At 31.0% G+C, this 23090-nt stretch overlaps 1 protein-coding gene across 2 annotated transcripts; it reads left to right on the top strand.

The window, feature by feature from the left end:
- The first annotated feature begins 16812 nt into the window (after nucleotides 1-16812).
- LOC108342435 (cytochrome b561 domain-containing protein At4g18260) lies at nucleotides 16813-19302 on the top strand. 2 transcript variants are annotated; one of them, XM_017580211.2, is made up of 4 exons: nucleotides 16813-16953; nucleotides 17127-17288; nucleotides 18225-18373; nucleotides 18794-19302. In XM_017580211.2, the coding sequence occupies exons 1-4, from the start codon at nucleotides 16813-16815 to the stop codon at nucleotides 19092-19094; spliced, it is 753 nt and encodes a 250-aa protein (XP_017435700.1). In that variant the 3' UTR covers nucleotides 19095-19302. The 2 variants fall into 2 exon arrangements, with proteins under 2 accessions (XP_017435700.1, XP_052735731.1); XM_052879771.1 differs by having other exon boundaries at nucleotides 18222-18373.
- Nucleotides 19303-23090: the final 3788 nt, after the last annotated feature.

Below are 23090 nucleotides of genomic sequence, written 5' to 3'. Positions count from 1 at the left end.
TCGTATCAAGTAATATAAAATGGTAAGACCAAGTATCGTATCCCAAGGACTCACGACACTAAAGAGTTGTGTAATTTCTTAACTAATTAAGACTTAAGAAGAACAATTTTTGGGGTTTTGAATGCAAATGCAATAAAAATAAACATGAATGCAATTTGATCAATTGAGGCTAAACACTAGAGTGGATGGATGAAGTTGATAATATGAGATTAATATGTTGTTAGGGTTTAGATTTCACCTAATCACTCTCATGGATATATGAATTTTTCTTCTTCATTTAATTGTTAACGTCACTCTCTAAATTACTTAAAACCCGATCCCTCGGCGAAGGAAGCCTATCCTTAATTACTAGACCACAATCCCTTGCATCCCTAATAATTAATTGTTACGATTAGGAGCTTAAGACGACCAATCCTCCTATCTCTATTCCTGAGTAATATTGCTCTTGGGAGTAATTTTCTAAAACCTGAATTGTAAGATACCTCCCAGTACTCATGCAAATCATACATCATGCTATGAATGAGTTAAACATAACAAGCATTGAGCAAAGAAGAATTACCTTAAAAATTAATGAAATAAGCATAAATAAATCATAATCAATTCAAAATACATGAGAATTTAAGAGGTTGCATCTTTCCCAACAACAAATAAGGTTTAGTTCTCTATTATCATGGAAAAACTAGATGAACAATTGAATGAAAGGTTGGAAGAGATAGAAAAATTCTAGAAAGAGAAGAGGAGAGTTGTCACATCCCCAAATCTACCCCAAGGGGTGAAAAATGTGTTTCTCTACTTAAACCATCAAAAGATACAATCCCTAGGACGTTCAAATCCTTACATAGGGCTAAAAAATAACACAAAACATATATTCACTTATTCATAAAACTAACTAAAAACATGAGTTCAAGCAAGCTTCTAAGTCAAAAAAGGTTGATTTACTATCAAAATTGAATCACACATAACGATATTTTCAACTGTTATCATACTCACACGGAACAACATTATCCAAGATTGCAGAATCACGTTTCTGATCAATGTAGAAACACCTCAGTCGTACAGAGAATGATGAGCCAATACGTTCACAGTTCATCTCCATAACAATCCTTCAAGTTTCTTCCAATTCTTTAAGTTATTGATTCTTGGAGCTTTTCAGCACACCTATGTCTCTTGTCTCAATTCACAATATCAAATATGAAAGTTTAGAAATGATCATTAGTCTTACGAGATGTGTGTAGTGCGTCCATTTATAGTTATCTAATATCAGACGCAATTCAATCGATTACGTAAGTAATGTAATCGGTTACATTAGTAGCAGATGTAACAAAATTACATTCAACACAGTTTTAATTGAATGCACAATTAATGTAATCGATACGCAATAAATGCTAGTCAACATATTTGAAAAGTATGACCGTTATCAATGTTATGAACTAGCTTGAAAAATTTTTCAAATAATAACAAACTTAATTGATTACATAAACAGTGTAGTCGATTAAGCTCTACAGTTAAACAAATTCTGAAAACTTTTTTACTTCAAAAACCCATCACAACACAGTTCAATTTATATCTGCAAAGACACGAGTTTTAATCCATTTCACACTTAACGTAATTGGTTAAAACTTGTTGTTTTGTCACACATTAAAACATAAGTTTTCTGATGAACTTAATTGATTACAACTTCACTGTAATCGATTAATTCATACAAAGTTGCTTTGTGCTTGTAGTTTTATCACATTAAAACATTTAGTATGCGTACAAAAGATATAAATAGTATTATGATCATAGTAGTATGCAGACCATTCAACATATCATCATATGTTTTAATCACAACAAAACATTTATATACAAACATATGTATCAATCACAAGTACACATTTTTGTTGTGTCATGAAAACATGTATATGTTACAATCAATGTGGTGTCATCATAAAAAAAAACACATCAGGAAATGGGTTCAACACTCATATTGCTCCCCCTATCAAAACAAATATTAATCTGACTGACCTTCGAAATAATGTTTGTAGGAAATCGAACATTGGTGTGTCTAGGTCTACGACCTTTAGGGAAAAAAAGCAATAGTGTATAAGAACAATTATGGTTACTTCAAAGAACAATATAAAAGAGTATATGAATATGCAAATGAGCTATTGAGGTCAAATTTGGATCAAATATGAAAGTGAATCTAGAACATAATGAGGAGAACCCCAATATTCAAGATATTGTATGTATGTTTGAAGGCATGCAAGGACAACTTTATATCCTGTAGACCTATTATTGGTTTGGATTATTGTTTCTTGAAAGAGAAATACGGAGGTGAGTTATTAATCGTTATTGCAAGAGATGGTAATGAGAAAATGTTACCCTTGGCATATGCTGTTATTGAAGTTAAGAATAAGAAAACATGAACTTTGTTTTTAAAGTGGTTAATTGATAACCTTGGTGGGGTTGCACTATGTTTAAGATGTACATTTATTTCAGACAAATAGAAATTAAGTTGTATATTTCTTTCTTGTTTTGTTGTATGACACCTTAGCCTTGGCTCTAACTTTGTGATAATTTAACCGTGATATTGTGTACAATTACTTTCATAACAACTTTTGCCAACATTATAACAACATATATGCAAAATTTAGGAAGAAATTTCTTAGAAAAAATCTTAAATTTTTTTATGGAAGGCAATATCATCCACACACCCTCAAGCATGGGAGACAATGATGAGAGACCTTAAAGGGATGAATGAAGACACCTTTAAACATTTGATAGTTATTCCCCAAGGCATGTATTCAAAACTCAAAACCACATTTGTTACTTACAATTCTTTGTTTCTGTTTTTAATGTTTGACTTCTATTCAAATAGAATTTGGTCAAGGTTAAGGTTTACAACAATAGTTGCTTGTGACACGCCTGTGAATAATATGTTAGAGGATTTCAACAATGTAATAATCAATTTAAAGGGTAAGCTCATCATAACAATGATCAAAGACATTTGTATTTACCTAATGAAGATTTGGACAACAAATAGAAACAATAAAAGTGCATGTGAAGGTTCCTTGTGCCCGAAAATAAAAAAAAAAGACTTGAAAAGGAATTAAAGAAGACAAAATATTGGATACCTAGGTAAGCTTTTTGAACAACTTTACTTATTCATGATTAAATATGGATTGGCCTACTCTGATTTTAAATCATTTTCATTTTGTAGTTGGTCTGGACTAAAAATATTTGAGGTGACACACATGTCCACGATTGGTGACAAGTTTGTGGCGAACATAGATAAACTAGAATGTTGTTAATGAAAATGGACTATAATGGGAATCCCATGTTATCACACACTAACTGCCATGAGATTTTTAAATATCAATGGAGAATATTACATCCCACATTGGTTTAAGAGGTCAATATATGAAGAAACATATTTTTCAATGATATACTCTATCAGCGGTCATCATCTATGGGAAGTGACTTCAACCCGTGGTGTTTTGCCTCCACCTAAAAGGGTTTTTCCTGGAAGACCTAAAAAGAAAAGAAGACTAGAGTCTTGGGAGCTAGAGAAAGATGAAACACAACTAAGACAAGTAGGAACAAATAAGAGTTGTGGATATATAGACAACTTGGACACAAAAGAAATAGTTTCCTATAAGGTCCTCAAACAGAACACTAGGAAAGTTGACCAACAACACATCGATCAACCACAACTATTGCACATCCTCAAGGAAGTTAACTAATTACAACAGACCAAACACCATTTGAAAGAACTTATATTACTAGATAGAACAAACTCAATCATCTTCAACACACCTAACTTCATCTCAACCAAGTCAGATTAGTGAATGCTAACTTCAAGAAAAACCTAAGAAAGTCAATAAACTCCAACACCAATCTTTATACAAAAATTGTCATGTAGGAGGAGCCTGATTTAAAAGTCATGAAACGTTATTTATGTACAAATTTTGGCCTATTTTGGAAGGCATATAATTTGGAACTTCAATATGTATTATGCACTTTATTTTGGTTACAATATGTGCCTATGTTGCTTAATAACCAATGTCTTTTGAAAAACAATGTTCTTTATTTGAATGTATATTGAAATTAATATCATTTGTATTTGAAGCACAATTTCACTTTTATCCTTTTTTATATTCGACAAAACTTCTTATTCATTTAATAACATCACATTATAATAAAATCAAATACACCCAAGTTCATCACACTTGCTACAACCACAAACTACATAGCTTATTAATGACAACATGTCACTTCTACAACAATTCATGGAATTTTAAACAAAATATAAACAAGGATGATGTTAATCAACCCAAAAAACATAACATCCATATTAAGAACTTAACCCATTTTTTAGAAACCATAAGTGATATTTCTAGACTATTGATCTTTCTCCTTTGTCAACCAATAGTAGCATCCATGTCATCCCGTTATCTTCATTGCATCGTGTAAAATAGTTGCAACCTTGAAAATCTTCCTTTCCCTTCTATTGTTGAAAAAATTTCAACCATAACAAAGATTTCATTAACACCAAATAAATTTAACCGCAATGAAAAAGTAAAACCACACATCAAACCTTGTAATCAAGGCAACCCCAAAATTGTTTTCCACCATTATTAACATATTTAGTCACTCTCAGGACTGCAACCTCCCCACAATGACATATTGGTATTCCAAACAATCTTGTGGATGAACCACCATGAGAGGTCCCCTATGAGCAAGATGAACAACACTAATTGCATCATATCACATCTGTTTGAGAACACACTTCGTGAAGCAACTCGTAACGTCAGAAGAACATAATGGAGACTAAAGCAAACTTCAAACTTCACTTGGGGTTCAAACATCACTTAGGGTAAGCTACAAACTTCTTCATGAAAAGGATACTTGCAGAACACCATTACACAATACATTTACACATTTTTACTCGTTACAAATGTTTTTTGTCACATCACCACATTGTTTTGCCACATCACCATACAATTAACACCTCTTTTGAAAAATTAAGAAAATGGACTTTATTGATGCACATTAACACATTTGAGAACGAAATTGACAATTTTTTAAAAGTAGAGATGAAAAAGATAAACGGCCTTGAAAGTGGAAACCATCTAGCAATTAAGCCAATAGTTAAATTGCATTATAAACTAAACATGTATAAAATATAATAAATTATATATACATTCACACAACATTTTCTAGGTATTTACAATGTTACTTATAATATTTTTTATTTCAATAACTAAAATTTATTTTATGTATAAGTATATTTATAACTATATACATTTTTTTTTCAATTTTACTCTTTTAATTATTACTTTTAAAATTTAAATAATTTATAGATATTTAAAATATTGGTACACATAGTCACGATAACATATGTGTTTACACTAGTATATCTAAAAAGGATTTAGAGCAAGTTTAAATTTACCAATGACTTAATACCATCTTGTAATACATTTATGAAAACCGGTTGTTGCAATTGATAACACCATGGCTTAGGATAAAGAGAAAAATAATAACTCATTGAGTGACAATTGGTGTCATCACCAAAGAAGGTAAAAACAAAACTCCATTAAAGAAAATGGAGAATTATTCAGCGCAGAGTAAGAAGTTTCTAAGGCACAATTTTCTTGCGACAAATGATTATTATTGTGACTTCAAATGCAGGGAAGTTTCCTTAGGAAAAACATTTCCCTATTCATATGAGCTTATTTTCAACCCTTGACATATAAAGACTACAAAACGAAACGATATAAAGTAACCCTATCAAATTTTTCAAAGAAAAGTTGTTGGAAAGCTCCAATCAATTTAAACTTTTATTGAGATACCCCTTGACATAAGGAAAACAATTTGTTGAAAAAGGTTATGATCTTCTGCACCTTGACTTTTTCTTTTGATATATAAATAAATTACCAAACATTGAAACCAATAGAAGAAATCATCATCTTTGACAGTTGACACACTACTATCTTACTAATTATTCACTGGCCCTCATTCGAAAATAGGTAAGCTTCATGATATATATATATATATATATATATATATATATATATATATATATATATATATATATATATATATATATATATATATATATATATATATATATATCCAATATTTTATAAATTCCAATATTTTAGATTCATTTTATAATTAAATTTCTAATGTTAATATTATAGTTTTATATTATTTATGAATCGAGGTTTAAAATAATTTAAATATTTTTTATTGTATAAGATGTTTTACCGTAATGAAATTTATAAGATTGTTAATCTTAAAAATATCAATATATAAACTTCGTATAGGAACAAAAGTTAAAAAAAAAATCTAATGAGTTAACGTTGTTTTATTATATTTTTCTAAACCACATTGTTTTCATTTTTAATGTTTTAACGACATGTAAGGGTGGATACCATTATTTGTTTGACCATTTAAGATTGTATTTTAAACTCTTGAAATAAATGAGTACATTTTAGATTTGTCTTTGGTAAAAAAATAACGCAAATATAGATAACAATCTACGAAGTAAATTATTTTTTAAAAAAATTTTATTAAGCTAAAATATATCAAGATTTATAACATTAAAAACACAAACATTTTAAATTAAAAATAAAATAATATTTATTTAGTGAAATTTTCAAGTAAGCTCATGAACTCGTAAATTATGTCCAATAAGTTTGTAAATTTCATGAATCAAACTTCAAAAATTATCTTAATATTTTTCTAAACTAGATATATTATTTTGGATAGAAATATAAATATTTTCTTTAACAAATCTCTTATTTGTGTAACACTTTTATGGTGAATGTCAATAGTTGAATTCTTCAATTAAGAATAACAAGAGAAGTCAATAAATAATTAGAGAGAGTTGAATTTAATGATTTATGAATCAATTCATACAAAAAAAACTTGGCTTAATATCTCGTTTGGCCCCTCGAAAGAGGGGGAATGTTCAAAGTGATTCTACATTTTTAAAAAAGTTAGAAACAGGTCTAAGTTGTGACAAAACGAGTCAAGTTAATCCTTTTTGCTTACGGCGTAAAAAATGTAACGTTGTAGGTGCCCCTGGACAAAACATAGTGACATGTCTAGTTTTTGTCATTGTGTGACAGTGTAAGGTTAAATGACGTGTAAAATTAAAATTGGGACCAAAAAAATTGATTACGTCACAATGTTGTTTTGACAGAGGTTAAAAAAAGAGAAGTTAGAGTTATAATGAAATCGTGATTTGGGATTAAACAATGTAGTGAAACTGATGTTGAAATTGGGGGCCAGATAGCATGAACCAAATTTGGAGTTCTTTAATTGATTACGATTTGTATATCTGTAATCAATTTTGATCCATTGTTCCATTGTTCGTGCTTAAGGTTCATAGTATTTTAGCTTTATTATAGTGGTTGATAGTGGCTTATTAAAGTAGTACCACTTTTTTTACTTGAAACATTGATTTACACAGGTTGAATGATACAAGCAGGAAGCAAGCAACAGGAAGAATGATTATAGTTTGATTAAAAAAAGGAAATTAAAATCTAATAAAGTATTTTCTTTTGCATCAGCCATCAAATTTCATCAAACCAAAATCGCGCTTTCATCGCAATCCGCCACCATCGCCAACCTCCATGTTCGTCCTCCACCATGCCATCGCAAACTTCGCTGCAACTACCGCAGGAGTTCATCCCGCTACCGTGAGCTTCAAGCCACAAGAAGCAACGCCTCTACCAATTCGTAGAAATCCCTTCACGGCGCAGGCAAGCAACTTTCCCCTTTGCAATTCTGAAACCCTAAATTTGGATAGAAAGGGGCTGCCACATGTCAAACCCTAACCCCTTTTCTTTTAATCCTCTGTCAAAACATTGCCACATCATCATTTTTTTAAAATTTTAATTTGACACGTCATTTAACCTCACAGTGCCACATAATGACAACAACTAGACATGTCATTATGTTTTGTCTAGGGGGACACCTACGCCGTTACATTTTTTACGCCGTAACCAAAAGGATTAATTTGACTTGTTTTTTCACAACTTGGAACTGTTTCCAACTTTTTTAAAAAGGTAGGATCACTTTGAACATTTCTCCTATTAAGCCAAAAAACTTTGATGTCATCTGGGTTCGAGGTGGTGCCAGGTCTCTTATAAGTTAATTTGTGACTCATTAAATTTAAATTAACTTCTCTAATTATATACCAACTCTTTCCTATTAGATACTAATTAACTCTTTTCAATATATCCATTTTAAAAAAAACACATTATTCACTAGGTTGGTAGAGTTGATTTTATCTACATATCTTATAAGACATTTTCTCTAAAACTTAAAAAGAAATAAAGCACGCAATGCAACAAAATTTAGAGATAAGATTCGTAAAGTAAACAGTATTTTAATAGTAAATAATGTAATTAAAAAAAGAAATAACTTTTTTTTTCAAAGGGAATGATTGTTAGAGGACAATGTTAGTTTTGGAGCACATATGACATTTCAACAACCTCATATGGTAATTAGAAAATTAAACCAAAAAAAAAAAAGAGAATGTATGATGGGCTCATGTGTTGAACCTTGATGTCATGGACCCATTAGGTTTTATGATGATCCAATGGTGGTTGTGATATAATTCTTCTGTCTAAATAACGACAAACGATTAACCAACATTTCAGATTAGTTTAACTAATGCAATAAAAAATTAAATTAAAGGAAAATAATATATACTTGCATACTCATCACTCACCAAGGTTCAATCACAAGACTTACTAATTCATTTTAACTGTGTGGAACTTCTCTCATAGTACGAACTACAATAATATCTTAATCATAATTAGTTATTGACTAACTTGCTTTAATTGCCTTTCTAGTGACAAAATAACTTATTAGGTAACTTTTAACGTGTAGAATGATACAAAGAAATGAAATGCAATGATTAATATTATTCTTTTTTATTTTAATGCTAAGGGTAAGAACAAAACAAAATTGTTAAGTTTCATTCTTTTCTATCTAATGTCAATTTCTTTTCATTTTAAAAATATGAAATGTAGTTATTCCCATTTTAAGATAAAAGTTGTTGGAATATTATATTAAAGCTTCTAAACCTCAATTTCTAAACTAAATCTTACATAATATTTTAGAAATATAAAAAACTTAATGTAAAAAATATCGATAGTGTCAAATATATAAAAATATATTACAATTAAAATAATTTATTTTTCATTTATATGTTAATTTATATATGTGAAAAAAATTTAGCATGATGAAAATAGAGTATTAGAGGTGTGTTATCTGGATACACATAAATCGTTGACACTAGACTCAATTATGTTGATACATACCTTTTTATATTAGGCTTCACTTAGACGTGAACTTATAATAGTATTTATGTTTTGTAGAGTCATCAACATAGGGGTTATCATCCTACCACTCACAAGGTTAGTTTCCTTCACAACTAAGACCAAAATAGCTCAATGGCTAGGACCTCCTGTCATTCTCTCTAAATTCTCCCTCCCACACCATTCTCTATATGTGTTGAATGATTGGTAGAATATTAGGAGATCTTCTTATTAACCCTTAATGTCAATGCATACATTAAGATCATCACCATAAAGAATTTCTCTTTGAAATTCTCTCAACACCATTACCATACTTGTCCAAACCATAATCATAACCAGAAATGATAATAAACAATAATATAAACATACATCGGTTCCATCACAAATTTATTTCAAAGAACCGAAGAAGAAGAAAATTTCAAACATACACTTTGATGCTCAGAGGTGGCACCCAACATTAAACCCTTCACAAAAGTTGGCATTCAACAACAATTCTCGCCCACAATGAAAATTTTAGCACTTAACGTCCTAGATCTAAAATGCTTCAAACTCGTAGTACATATATAGCGTTCAACAGTACCTTGGTGCCATTCAATGCCAAATCATTCACAAATATTAACGCTCAACGGTACAAAACTAGCGCTTAACGACCTAGATGTAAAATGCTCCAAGACTCGCATAATAAAATAGCACTTAGCATCAACCTGCCACCGCTCAACACTGTATCAGATGTCAACATATTAACTTTTGTGATTTGGGAAAAATAAAACCTGCTCAAATGATCAAATTGGTATTCTCTTCTTAGTACTTTGGTCAAAATAGCTTTTAATGTTATGACACATACTAATTGTCTCAATTGATTAGATCCAAAGTTTCTCAATCAACACAAACTCAACAGAAACAAATTAACATAACAAACATCCAATAGACCAAACTCAACAGATCAATTTCATTCAATCATACAAATTTCAAGATATCTATAACATTAAAAACAATCACTAGTGCAGAAAGGGCTTTAGACGTCTGTTATTTTGGGCTTTTAACATTAGATCCCGATTCGACGTCTTTATGGGTGACGTTAATGGGACGTCAGACCTATAGAGTCTGACGTCTTTATAGACGTCGAACATGGAATTAACCAACGTCTACTGTAGCTCGTGTCTTTGGGTAGCATAATAGCACCTTCTTCCTTTGCTAGTTTCGTCTTAAAAAAAGCTTGTGCCTTTTGGATCTCTTATGGCAATGAAAATGGGTCCTTGCCTAGTTCCATTCCAACCGGCAATGAAAATGAATACGATGACATGTGAGAGCTAGGCAAGGACCTAGGTTCGGTTTTGGGTTGAAATGCTATAAGACATCCAAAAGACGCAAGCTTTCCTTACGAGGAAACTAGCAAAGGGAGAAGGTGCTACAACGCTACCCAAAGACACGAGAAAAACTACACCAAAACACAACGAAAACTCATTTTAATCGGTTCAAATGGAAGATAATCCATCAAAGACTAATTTAATCAGAGTAAAAGTAAGTTTAAACGGTTCAAAAGAAACAAAACGCACCTAGAAATGCAATGTCGTGGAGAGAAAAGGCGAGAAGGAAGACGATGAAGTGCGTGTAACCGCGGGTTCGATTTCTAATTTAACAGGAACCAAGACGTCGGGCACAAGGGGCACGACGTCTATTCTCGACTAGACGTCGGGGACCTCACTAATATGACTTCCATTCAATTTAAAAATTACTATTCATGGTGTATATAGACGTCGGACGTAAGGGGAGCCGACGTCCAAAACAACTTTTCACCTACCCTGTCAGGCCATTTAGACGCCAGAGGGCGGAAACAGACGTCTCTATATGGCGAAAAAAACAACTTTTTCTGTCAAGCATATAGACGTTTGTGACAGGGGGACCGACGTTGATAATCGTATATAGACCTTGGGATGGCGGGATCAGATGTCTATATGGCGGAAAAAAAAAACTTTTCATCTATCTGTCAGACATATAAACGTTTGTTAGGAGGGGCATCGACATCTATAATATTATAGATGTCGGGAACCCCCCTATCGACGTCTATATGCCCAACTTATTTACGAAAATGCCACCGGTCAATAATTTACGTTGGTTATTTTGTGATCCGACGTCTACGGGGTGACATTAAAGGTCAATCTTGCACTAATGAATGCAATTAGTTTTCCTTACCTGACCAACAACTCATAAGACCCTAACCAACAAAACTCCTACAACGTACATGATACTCTGTCTACACATAAAAACATCATAAGAACAATCAAGACATAACATTGTGATCACTAATAAGTAGAGACTCATATATATGTGACTAAAAAGACACATGCAAGTGAAAGAAAACTCACATGTGATAGATAACAAAAAAAGAACAAATAAAGAACTGAAACTCAACTTATGTGAACAAAGAAACTTATGAGTCCAAATTGAAGAGCTCACTGCATGGATCAATCCTATGATCCTGATTCTTCAATCAAATAAGTAGAGAGAAAAATCTTAAAAAAAATATCAAAAGAAAAGTTGTTTAAAGAAAGATTGTGTTTTGAAATAAAGAAATTGGTTCATAATAAAACTATTTATATTAAAAAAATTTAATATTAAAATAATCAAATTTTATTATTTTTTAAAATACTATCACTTTTAAAATATCATTTTCTAAATTTTTATATTATCTAACAAGATTAAATCAACTTGAATAGAGTATTTCTCTTTCTTCAATTTCAAAATATGCAATGTAGCCATCCCCTAGTCAATTAGAAAAATGTTAGAACATATAAGTTTATTGAGAAAGTATATAGAACATATATGTTTATATATTATATACACTTTAATTTATGCGGCACTTCTGGGATTTTATAGTTGCATAACAATAGTATTCAAATAATTGAACAAAATCTATATGATTTAGTTATAATTTTTGCTTTTCTATTTTAGTTACAGAACTTTAGTTTTTAAGTTTCATTTTCACTAATTTTAATATAAAGCATGTCATCTCAGCTAAATGTCATTTGTAAGTCTTCTAAAGTTTACAGTTATATATGATTTTTCAATCTTTCAAATGTATTATAGTAAGCGTATTAAAAATCTCACAATACAACATATAGAGATCTAATTACACAATAAAAATGAATAATTATATATGTTTAAATTCAATTTACACAATTAGAACAAAACACTAAAACCACAATCTCATAATTAGTATCCTCCAAAAAAGAATTAATTCTAACATTTTTTATTCATTTGCTTCATTCCATATTCCATATCCAAAATCATAATATCCCAATTAAATATTTGATACACAAAATAAAAAGGTTGTGTTCAAAGTTGTAATGAACTTCAATAATAAGCAACTTATGGTGAATCACGTGCAAAACATAGCTGTGTAGACTTCCCTATCACTCTAAAACTACAATTTAGCAACTGAATATATATATATATATATATATATATATATATATATATATATATATATATATATATATATATATATATATATATATATATATATATATATATATATATATATATATATATATTCATCACGTATTCCAATTGATGATGATGTGCATGATATTTGATAAAGGAGGATCCCCGTTGCTTTCTGCAAGACACTATTCGATTTCAGTCATAAAAAAATATAGCATTAAATTAATGCATTGGTTGTCTTTTATTCTGTGGTGGTCCACTACTTATATACCTTATTTTACTTGCATTTTCCAGAGTCGTCTTTTGCTTATTCTATTCTCAGCACACAGAACAGTAGGAAGAAAACAGTGTCACATGCTTTGAATTGTGACAATTCTGAATTAGTAAAAACTTCTCCCTAAAGATATCGGGGGAGAAAAAGAAATGCCAGAAAAATGAGAAAATAGATTTAATTAATTGAAGTATTTTTTGGTTAAATTATTATAAAAAATTTCATTCTAATTAACGAGTGTTTACAATATTTTTTAAATGAGCAGATTCATAAAAAATTGAAAGAGATTAGAAAAAGATTTAAATGAATAAATAGAAAAAATAAAAAGATAATTTAAACAATTAATAAAATGACATTTTAATAAAATATTAATTAAAATATATTTAAATTTATATAATATTATCGGTTTTCGATCTAGGAATTGATGGAGAATTTCCTAATGAACGAGAGGGATTTACCTTTTGGTTCTTGCGTTCCTCTCGGCCGAGTGATCTGTATGGTTTTGTCACCTGTGAAGCCGAATGACTGAATACTAGTGAGACTAAATGGCCGAGCTGTTGTACGGTGAAACATTTGATGTCAAATTTGGCTAAGTGGTGAGTGCGTCATTGGACCCTTGATAAATCTTTGAACAATATTATAATATTGAATTAAGATATTTAAATTAAATCATATAATAAAATGAATCTATATCAAAATGATTATCTGTACTGCCGTAGAAGCTTGTTGACGTTGATGATGAGATTGCATCCTTGTCTGGTTCTTTGTGGTTATAAGGGATGCCCCCGACCCCACGGTGGGCGCCAAATGTTTCGGTAGATATTTTGTGGAACCGAAAGACTAACATTTCTGACGTTGCTTTGTTGCTTTCCAATGCTTGAGTTGTGTGTGTCGCTCGGTTGGACTCTGGATGTCGTTCGGTTGGACTCTGGATGTCGGTCGATTGTACTCTTGATGTTGTTCGGTTGTACTCTTGATGGGGGAGGTACTTGCAAAAGGCACTTCGACGCTCAAGTTAGGAGTTTGATGAGCTTCTGCTCACAATTGAATATTTAGTGAATTGTTATCACTATTGAGTATTTGGATCTTATAGAGCGTGAGTAGAATGTGAATGGAACATACCTGACTTTTAGCCTTGGCCTTGTATTTATAAGTTATCATAAGCCAAATAAAATATAAACAGACTTACCTTAAACCTTAAAATTCAGCCAGTTGCTCGTAAACAACTTTTTGAATATCTTTAATAAGATATCTTTGATTATTTTATCCTGTGCTGGATTATTAGCCCAATAACTTAAATGATGGTCCAATTATGGTCCAACATCTTTTAACCCGGTTTGACCTGCTTGACGAGTGTTGTGGCCCAATGTCATTTAACCTGGTTTGACCTGGTTGTCGAGCGCTGTCCACGTTTGACCTTGTTGACGAGCGTTGCTATAATAGATAGACCGATCGATCTTGGATGCTAACCGTTCGACCTAGATATCATACTATACATTATATATTTAGTATTTAATTATATCATAATTACAATCATTTGTAGAAGAAGACAAGTTAATAAAGTAAACAAATAAACCTAAAATATTGTCGTTAAAATGGACCACTCAGTTTAATTTGGCTCGGTCCATTACAGATTAGTTATCATTTAGTGAGCTAATCCAATCCGATTTATTTATTAATTAATTAAAGGTCATCAGAGATTGGTGAATTAAATGGTTTAACTCAGTGACTTATTTAATTACTAGTTTTTTCTTTTTTAATTAAAAAAGGATAATAAAAATTTTCTAATTCAAATCTTAATAAAAAGGAAAGGTATTCAATTAGATTTATAAGCAATCAAACATAAGATTTCATTCAAACATATCACAAAATCTCCTTAACAAAATTTTTAATGGTTTCACATTCAAATTTATTTCTCTATAAAAATTAAGTTAAGTATAAATTTTTGGATTTTTATATTGCCTAATTATTTCATACAAAAATAATTTCATATGAGCCTCGGTTTTAATATTTTGTAAAATTATTAACCCAACGAAAAATACTTATTAGAAAAATTAGGTGGATTAGTGAGTCAATCCGGCTTATTACGAATTTAATTTAGGTGAGTTGAGTTCTTAGTCTCTCAGGTTCAAAATTGACCTAAATCGAAATTTTAAATTTTTTTTATCCCAATCCAGTCTGACCCTATGGTGAATGAGGTTAGCTCACTGATTCCAACCCATTTTTACAATACTATATTATTTGTTGTTTAAAGTAATTTTTAGTATAAGATGGAAGTTTGAATATTTTAATCTCTAAATTTAAATAAAAATAAAAATTTGTCTGGGTTTTAAATTTTAATTCTAAATTTTTAAAATAAATAAATAAAATAATTTTAACTTAATAATATTAAAACTTTTTCATGAATTAACGTTCAACTAAATTTGAAATAAAACATGTGCAAATGTATAAACAAATTTTAACTTAAATTTCTTTTGACACTTAAAAGAAATTTAAATAAGTCGAGTTAAATATATTTTTAAAGTTGAAAATCAAACTTTATTAAAATTTAAAATTTAAATTAATTTTACTATCACAATAAAATTTAAAAAACATGTTAAATAATATAAAACTTGTATCAAAGATGATTACTTATAAATGTGTCCATGAAAATATTTTATCATGGAATATAAAGGTTAAAACAATATACAGTCACGTGGTAGACAAATGATTTGTCTTTTAGCATTGAGTTTCCACAAATCTACATGATTGATTGCAAAACACTGAACAACACCCCCTAGCCCACTGAATCACATTGGCGTGGCATTAAAATATTTTCACATTATTAGAAGGGCTTCTCTTGGAACCTAAATAATAGGTGTATATAGTTATGGGTGTTTGTTACATATTCTGATTTTCCATTTCCTATCACCTCTCCCAATGCCGATAATGTTCTATTTATAGATTGGATAATACTAACATTATTAGAAAATATTTTAATTTTTATCAAAGTGATTTATAAAACTATAACTATAACTAAAATGAAAGCAGATATACTTTTAACTCAGAAGTGGAGAATCTTTCTAGAATCTGATTTTATTGAGCCACTTTTCTGTAACCAAATTCTGTATATTGGTATTTGGTTGGTGGAGAAGTCTATTCAAGCATGTTATAATGATGTGCATTCAATAGTGGGAAGCATAAGATAATGTTTACAATGTAAATGTAGCACAACCCACTTTGTCTCTCAGTATATACATGTATAAATTTTAACCCCTCACATTGAAATCTGACAAACTTTAGCTCTGCAAGTCCACATTCTCAAAAAGCCTGTCCAAGTGAACCCCACAAGTTTGAAATCTCATTTAATGCCTCATTTCAAGTTCCATTTATTATTTACAAGATCTTCCGAACTTAGTACAAACAATCAATTTTTCCATGCAACAACCTTAAGAAAATGTGAGTTTAATCTGAAAGGAAATGTATACTTAAAAGGAAGGTTAAAGTTTAAACTCCTTCTCTTCTGATGAGCTTTATCTGACCTCATGTTGATCTCACATTTTTCCTGCATTGGTTGCAACTTTTTTAGTTCTACTGTCTAGATAAGACTGCTCTCTGCTCAGAATCCTATCTCACATACACATAGCAGAAGACACTTCAAAAAAAGAGAGGATAAGCTCTTTCAGTTCATGGGAAATCACATTCAGTTTTTGCTTAGAATGTTATAGTTCTTTCGCTTCCTTTTATCTTCTGGAATTGGAGACTGAGATTGAGATTGAGTTTGAGTTTGCACTTGGAAGAATGGGAGTTCAGCAAAAGCTCATTTCTTTCTTCTTTCATGCTTCTCTTGTATTCATCATGTTTCCCCTTGTTGGTTCATCCCAAGAGCACCAGAAAATTACAAGCAGCCCTTCAAGAACCAAAGATAATAACCACATTCAGGTAGGGTATTTCATCAAATTCCATATTCTGAAATTTTATTCAAGAAAGTTAGCAGCATAATCTGTTCATTTTTCCCCCTTGCCTAATTTCCAATCTTGCAAGTTAAATCCCTTGTTTATTAAATGTGAGTTCTGTCTCTGAAGCTAACTCTTTTTCTTCTGTGATTGGTTAAGATGAGTCCAAGACTTCAGTTTGAGATTACACTACATGGCTTTCTCCTGTGGGCTTCAATGGGGTTCTTGATGCCTGTAGGTATACTTGCAATTAGATTATCAAACAAAGAGGAGAATTCAAGAAGGCATAGAATTGTGTTCTATGTTCATTCAATTTTACAGGCAAGTATATCTAAGTCCACATTACATCACAACTCCAAATCAAATGTAATAATTGATTGTTTCTACTGTAAGTTCTCTTACTTTAACTTGAAAACCAATGATCTACAAAATCACAGAACAAGAATTTACGCTAGTGAGAAAATAAGTGTTGTGGAAATGGCCAAAATAGTTGTAAACAGTATTTTCAAGATGGTCTATGTGCTTGTTGTAATAGTATTTTCAAAATGATCAATCTACTTTTATCTTCACCTTGCTCAATTGAATGCATAATTAGTACTGTTAGTGCATGTCTATTTGAGTTGAAGGGGATATATAAATGAATTCAAAACTTGTTTGCCCTTTTTAACCTCTAACTTTAAATCCAATTCATACTTAAAAGTAAAGCATTTTGGCTATTAGTGAATGAATAAATTAGAGTGACTAATGTGTTAGATTAGAATACAACAAATCATTTGGAAAGCCTCTGGATCTGTTAATGGCCATATATTAGTTTCATAAGGTTAGTTGTAGCACTGATTTACTTTTAATGATGATGAAGTGAAGCTAAAAGTAGAAAGATTCAGAATTTTAGTTAATTTTTTAGCCTAAAGCTTGTTAGTTGCTAATGAGATTATGCATTGGTGATTACCTCCTAGTTTATTGAAAAAGGACTATTATGGATACTTTGAGGACAAGAAAGGCATTTTATTAAATAACCTTTTATGTTTTGGAGACTCCAAGCTTTGTTCATCTCATTAGTGAAACACAGGCTGTGAAGAAAACAACAAAATTATGCTTATGGGCCTTCTTGATACTACCAAGTCATAGCTATGATGAAGGGCAGAAGTTAATATAGACCATCATTAACAGAAATAACTAACTTGTCTAAAGTATTTTTTTCACGGATGTCATTTTCCTTTTTAACATGATATATACTTTTGAATTTCTATTCAGCAGATGATTGCGGTGCTGCTTGCCACAGTTGGAGCAATCATGTCCATAAAAAATTTCAACAACCACTTCAACAATAGTCATCAAAGATTAGGAGTTGCACTATATGGCATTATCTGGCTCCAAGTTTTACTTGGTCTTTTTCGACCACAAAGGTAAAACAACTAAATTCACTTTCATTGAGAATTTGTGTATCTATGCGCATGATTTTGTTGGTTAGGAAGTTTTATCCTTCGTTGACCTGAGAAAATATGTTTTAGGTTACTCATGTTTTAGTCAAAATTGGTTTGTCACTACATTTTAAAATTGGTAGTTTTGGTCTTTTGTATATTTTGAAATTTGATCAATTTAATCCCTAACGACAAAGTTTAAAATCCACCAAAACATGAAAGGACTAAAACTAAAATTTGAGAGAAATAATGCAACATAATTCTTCCTTTAAATGCCTTAAAAAACAAGTACTCAACCTTACAAAACCAATGAAAAGTTAAAGTAATTAGACCTTTTATCCTCTGTTTATTAGCATTGTTAATAGAACATGATGAATATGATATTATTGTTGTTGTTCTTAACAGAGGATCCAAAAGAAGTGTTTGGTTCTTTGCACACTGGATACTTGGAACTGCAGTCACATTCCTGGGTGTCCTGAATGTATATCTTGGATTAGAAGCCTACCACCAAAAAACATCAAAAGGCATAAAAATTTGGAAAATACTTTTCACTGTTGAGATAACTTTGGTTGTGTTTTTCTACCTTTTTCAAGAAAAATGGGTCTATATACAAAATCAAGGAGTGGTTTTGGGCAATGAAATGATGACTTCTATTTGTCAAGAAATTGGACCTAATGAAAAGGATGAGAAGGTATTGAACACCTGATGAGGAAGAAGAATCAATGCATCACCATAATTGACCCTGACTTCTACGTAGAATACAAGTGTTTAAAGCATATAGAGTACTGGTGAATTTGAATTCAAAGATTGTAAATTACTTGGCTTATATGATTTCTATGTCTGGCTAAGATGCAATTTCAAGAACACAGAATATCATTTCATGGAGAACAAATATATTCATAATTGATTTTTACCTCTGGTCCATAAGGGGCAATTGCTTCCTGCACCCTGTAATTGTTAGAATATCCATATTATCCATATGATGTACTTGTGTTGGTTGTTGATGGTTGGTGGGGTTTTTTTGTTGGTGATGGTGTTCGTGATTGGTAGTGGTCGCCGGAGGTAGTGAGCTATTTTCATGTTTTTTAATAAATTTATGAGCAATCCAAAATATATTTATAGACTTCAAAATATCTTTTTGGACTGTATAATTCCAAATTTATTAAGAAATACATTTTTTTAGATTATGTATTTTGAAGGTTATTTTTGAATTTGAAAATATATTATGAATTTTATAATTAAGAATGTATTTTTTTTTTAAATATATTTTGAATTATATGTATTTCAAAATCCGATTTAAAAATGCATAATTTAAGATGCATTTAAAAAAAATACATTTTGGACTGTGCATAATGTGAAATTTGGCATATATTTTTTCAATGGATTTTAAATTATATATTTCAAGAGATATTTTTAGATTCATAAATATAATTTGAATTATAGAATTTGAAATATATTTAAAAAAATATCTTTTGGATTGAGCATTTAGAAAGACAATTTTGGCTTGACTTCTTTTGAAAGTAGAAGTAATAGAGTAAAGAGGAATGTCGTGTGTTGAGTAGGGGTGGGTAAAGTGTACTATACTCCACTGTAAACTAAGTTATGAAAAATGTACTGAATTAAAAAAATAGTTTAGAGTAACCGAACTACAAATTCCAATACAAAATCACATAGTTTCTCTCTCCCTCCTCCCAACCTAAAACAATAGTTCATAAATCACATGGCAAATTGAAATGAGAATAAACAAAGCAACTATAGGACCTGAAAACATCAGATTGAAAGCAAGAGGTTACTGATCGGTTTTTTGTCGCTCTATAAAGAGAAATACAGTATGATCTGCTGTGCATTGTTGCTAGAAGAATTTATTACACCTACAATCACACCTTTCAGCCCTATGTAAAAAAATTGATAGTCGGAGCAACATATTTCCTCATTTGCTGTGTGTCAGAATCAATATGGATTTTGAAGTTCTCAAGATACAGATTGAGCCAATCATCAGAAAAGAACCTTGGAGTCTCATATGCTACATACTCAGGGTACTCCTACCAGAGTGAGAGAAGAGAAAATTACTAAGAAAAACATTATCTACACTAAAAATAGAATAAAACATGAGAGCTCTTGCCTAACAAAAGGACTCTCAACGCAAAAAGAATTAAGTATTCCAGTCATTTATTAAATTTGATTTGTTTCTTGCCGATGGTATATGTACTTTTATATAAATAAGGCACATTCAAAATTGATTACACAAAGATCTTGCACAACAACAATACCAAAATGAACAACAAAAAATTCCATATATAATTAGATTTCACGTAAAGCAACAATACCAATAGAAAATTATCTGCATATAACTTAATGATATAAGCGTTCACAGAACCAAAAGTGAATGGGAATGTTAATCAATTGACTTCTGTAGTCCACAATGCACACCCACCATGCTTCCCAGGTTCATGCATCATTCAGATTGATGATATAAATGATATCATTACGGGAAAAGAGACAACGTAAAGCGCCTTAACTGTTCCACTGAGTTTTGCGCCCCATATAAAAATGGAGGAAACGAATTCTTGCACTCACATATTCATGAGTTATATTTAATGTATGAATTAGCCTATAATCTACTTATAATTTGTATAGCAAGTACATGCAAAGATTTTATCCTGGTTTTGGGTTCAATGGAGGATCATATGCTATACGATAGTATTAAATTACAACACTGAGTTTCCACAACTTGGATGCACTAACAGACCCCAACTTTCTGCTGAACACCAACCACGACCTCTTCCGCAGCATATACCTAGGCCATGGGCTGCACTATCAACACCTGCTTGAATTGAATATGTACATCCAAAGACCTTGATGCCCCCATTTAATCCTAATCAAGTTGGATATGGAATAAGTGCACACTCATCATCAACCATGTATTTTGTCTCTCTTTATCAATCAATATGTAATTCTATAGGTTGGAAACTCTGCCCTTGTCCAAAAAAAGAAAATAAAATAAAATCTTTCTCCCACAAAATCCAAAAGAAAATCAAGTGTCACCTCACTAAGATCATCCCAGATGAATACACCCTCAAGGGAAAAACATTCGTACCTTTGAGTTGTAGAGTGATATTGTTAACACATTGGCAAGTGTACCAAATCGTATCAAGTAATATAAAATGGTAAGATCAAGTATCGTATCCCAGAAAACTCACGACACCAGACAATCATGTAATACCTTAACTAATTAAGACTTAAGAAAAATTTCAATGGTTTAGAATGCAACATGCAGAAAAAGTAAATATGAATGCAATTTGATCAATTGGGGAAAAACACAAATGTGAATGGATGATTTTGATAATATGGGCTTTTGCACCAAACTAGGCATATTTGCCTTTAATATTACCAAAATGGGCAAATTCAACCTAAATTACGAAAATGGGAAAGTCGTGGGGGCCCAAACGACTTCAACTGAAGAAGTCGTGCCCCCCTGCACGACTTCACACTGTTCACATCTACAGTGGTGAAGTCGTGCACCCCAAAAACGACTTTTGATGACCGTAATCGATTACAATGTAATGGTAATCGATTACAGAGTGTTGAAATTGTGACCCCCCTGCACGACTTCAAATAAGTATGCCAAATACGTACTGGTAATCGATTACCACACTTGTGTAATCGATTACTGTAACACCCAAATATATTTAAAGGGTATTACTTATAGTAAAGACTAAATTAATTTGATATCTGATATAAACAATCAAACTTTATTTCAATTCTTTCAAAGTACAATTCCAAACTTACAAACTTTATACATTATAGTCTTCACCACTTAACATAAATTCGAAATTTAACTTATAAGTCTTACACAACATATTTTTCCAATGCAAATTTATTCTTTTTACAAAAATCCCTGAAAGTTTTTTCCCGCATCTCTCTCATCATCTTTAAGCTTTTTCAACCGCATCTGCAACATTATCTGCTCACATATAACATGAGTTATATGATCATAGCACAAACAAATAAGGGTAAGCCAACCATATCATACAATCATTAAACTTATAATATAAATGTTTCAATCATGTATTTCCACAATTTATAAATACCATTATCCCGATGTCATTAATCCATTTTTTTTAACTTCTTCAAAATCCTCTTTCTCATTTTCATAAACCTTACAAGTATACCATGCTTACTCACGAAGCCTTATGGTCAGACCGCTCTCTGCCTGCTTCCTTAAGCCTTACTTGTGTACTATGTCTTACTTTCTGAAGCCTTATGGTTAGACCCCTCTCTGCCTGCTTCTATAAAATTTACGAATCATATGTTTATGTCAAAGCCTTATGGTCAGACCACTTTCTGCCTGCTTTCATAAACCTCAGGTGTTACTTTGCTCATATCAAGCTCTCATGGTACAACTCGAACATACTACTCCCGGTAGTAAACATCATTTCATAAGTAATGATTTTTTATATCCACTCCAACATTTCATAAAATCAACAATTCATACCCTCTTGTCCACCTAACTCAATCATGTTACTCTTTAATCATAAATTCATAATAACCCGTTTTGGTGTCAATAAATTAAACATATTGCCAGATATCATACTTCATATTATAAACTCATTTTGCCCATAACGAGTATAACTCAACATATTTTCAGCAAACAAAGATCATAGATCAGCCAAAATACATCAACATATCTCAGGAACTACAT

Source organism: Vigna angularis, chromosome 6 (genome assembly GCF_016808095.1).
Source record: "Vigna angularis cultivar LongXiaoDou No.4 chromosome 6, ASM1680809v1, whole genome shotgun sequence".
NCBI lineage: Eukaryota > Viridiplantae > Streptophyta > Magnoliopsida > Fabales > Fabaceae > Vigna > Vigna angularis.
Note: the sequence above shows the minus strand (reverse complement) of the source record. Positions and strands in the feature narration are given on the sequence as shown.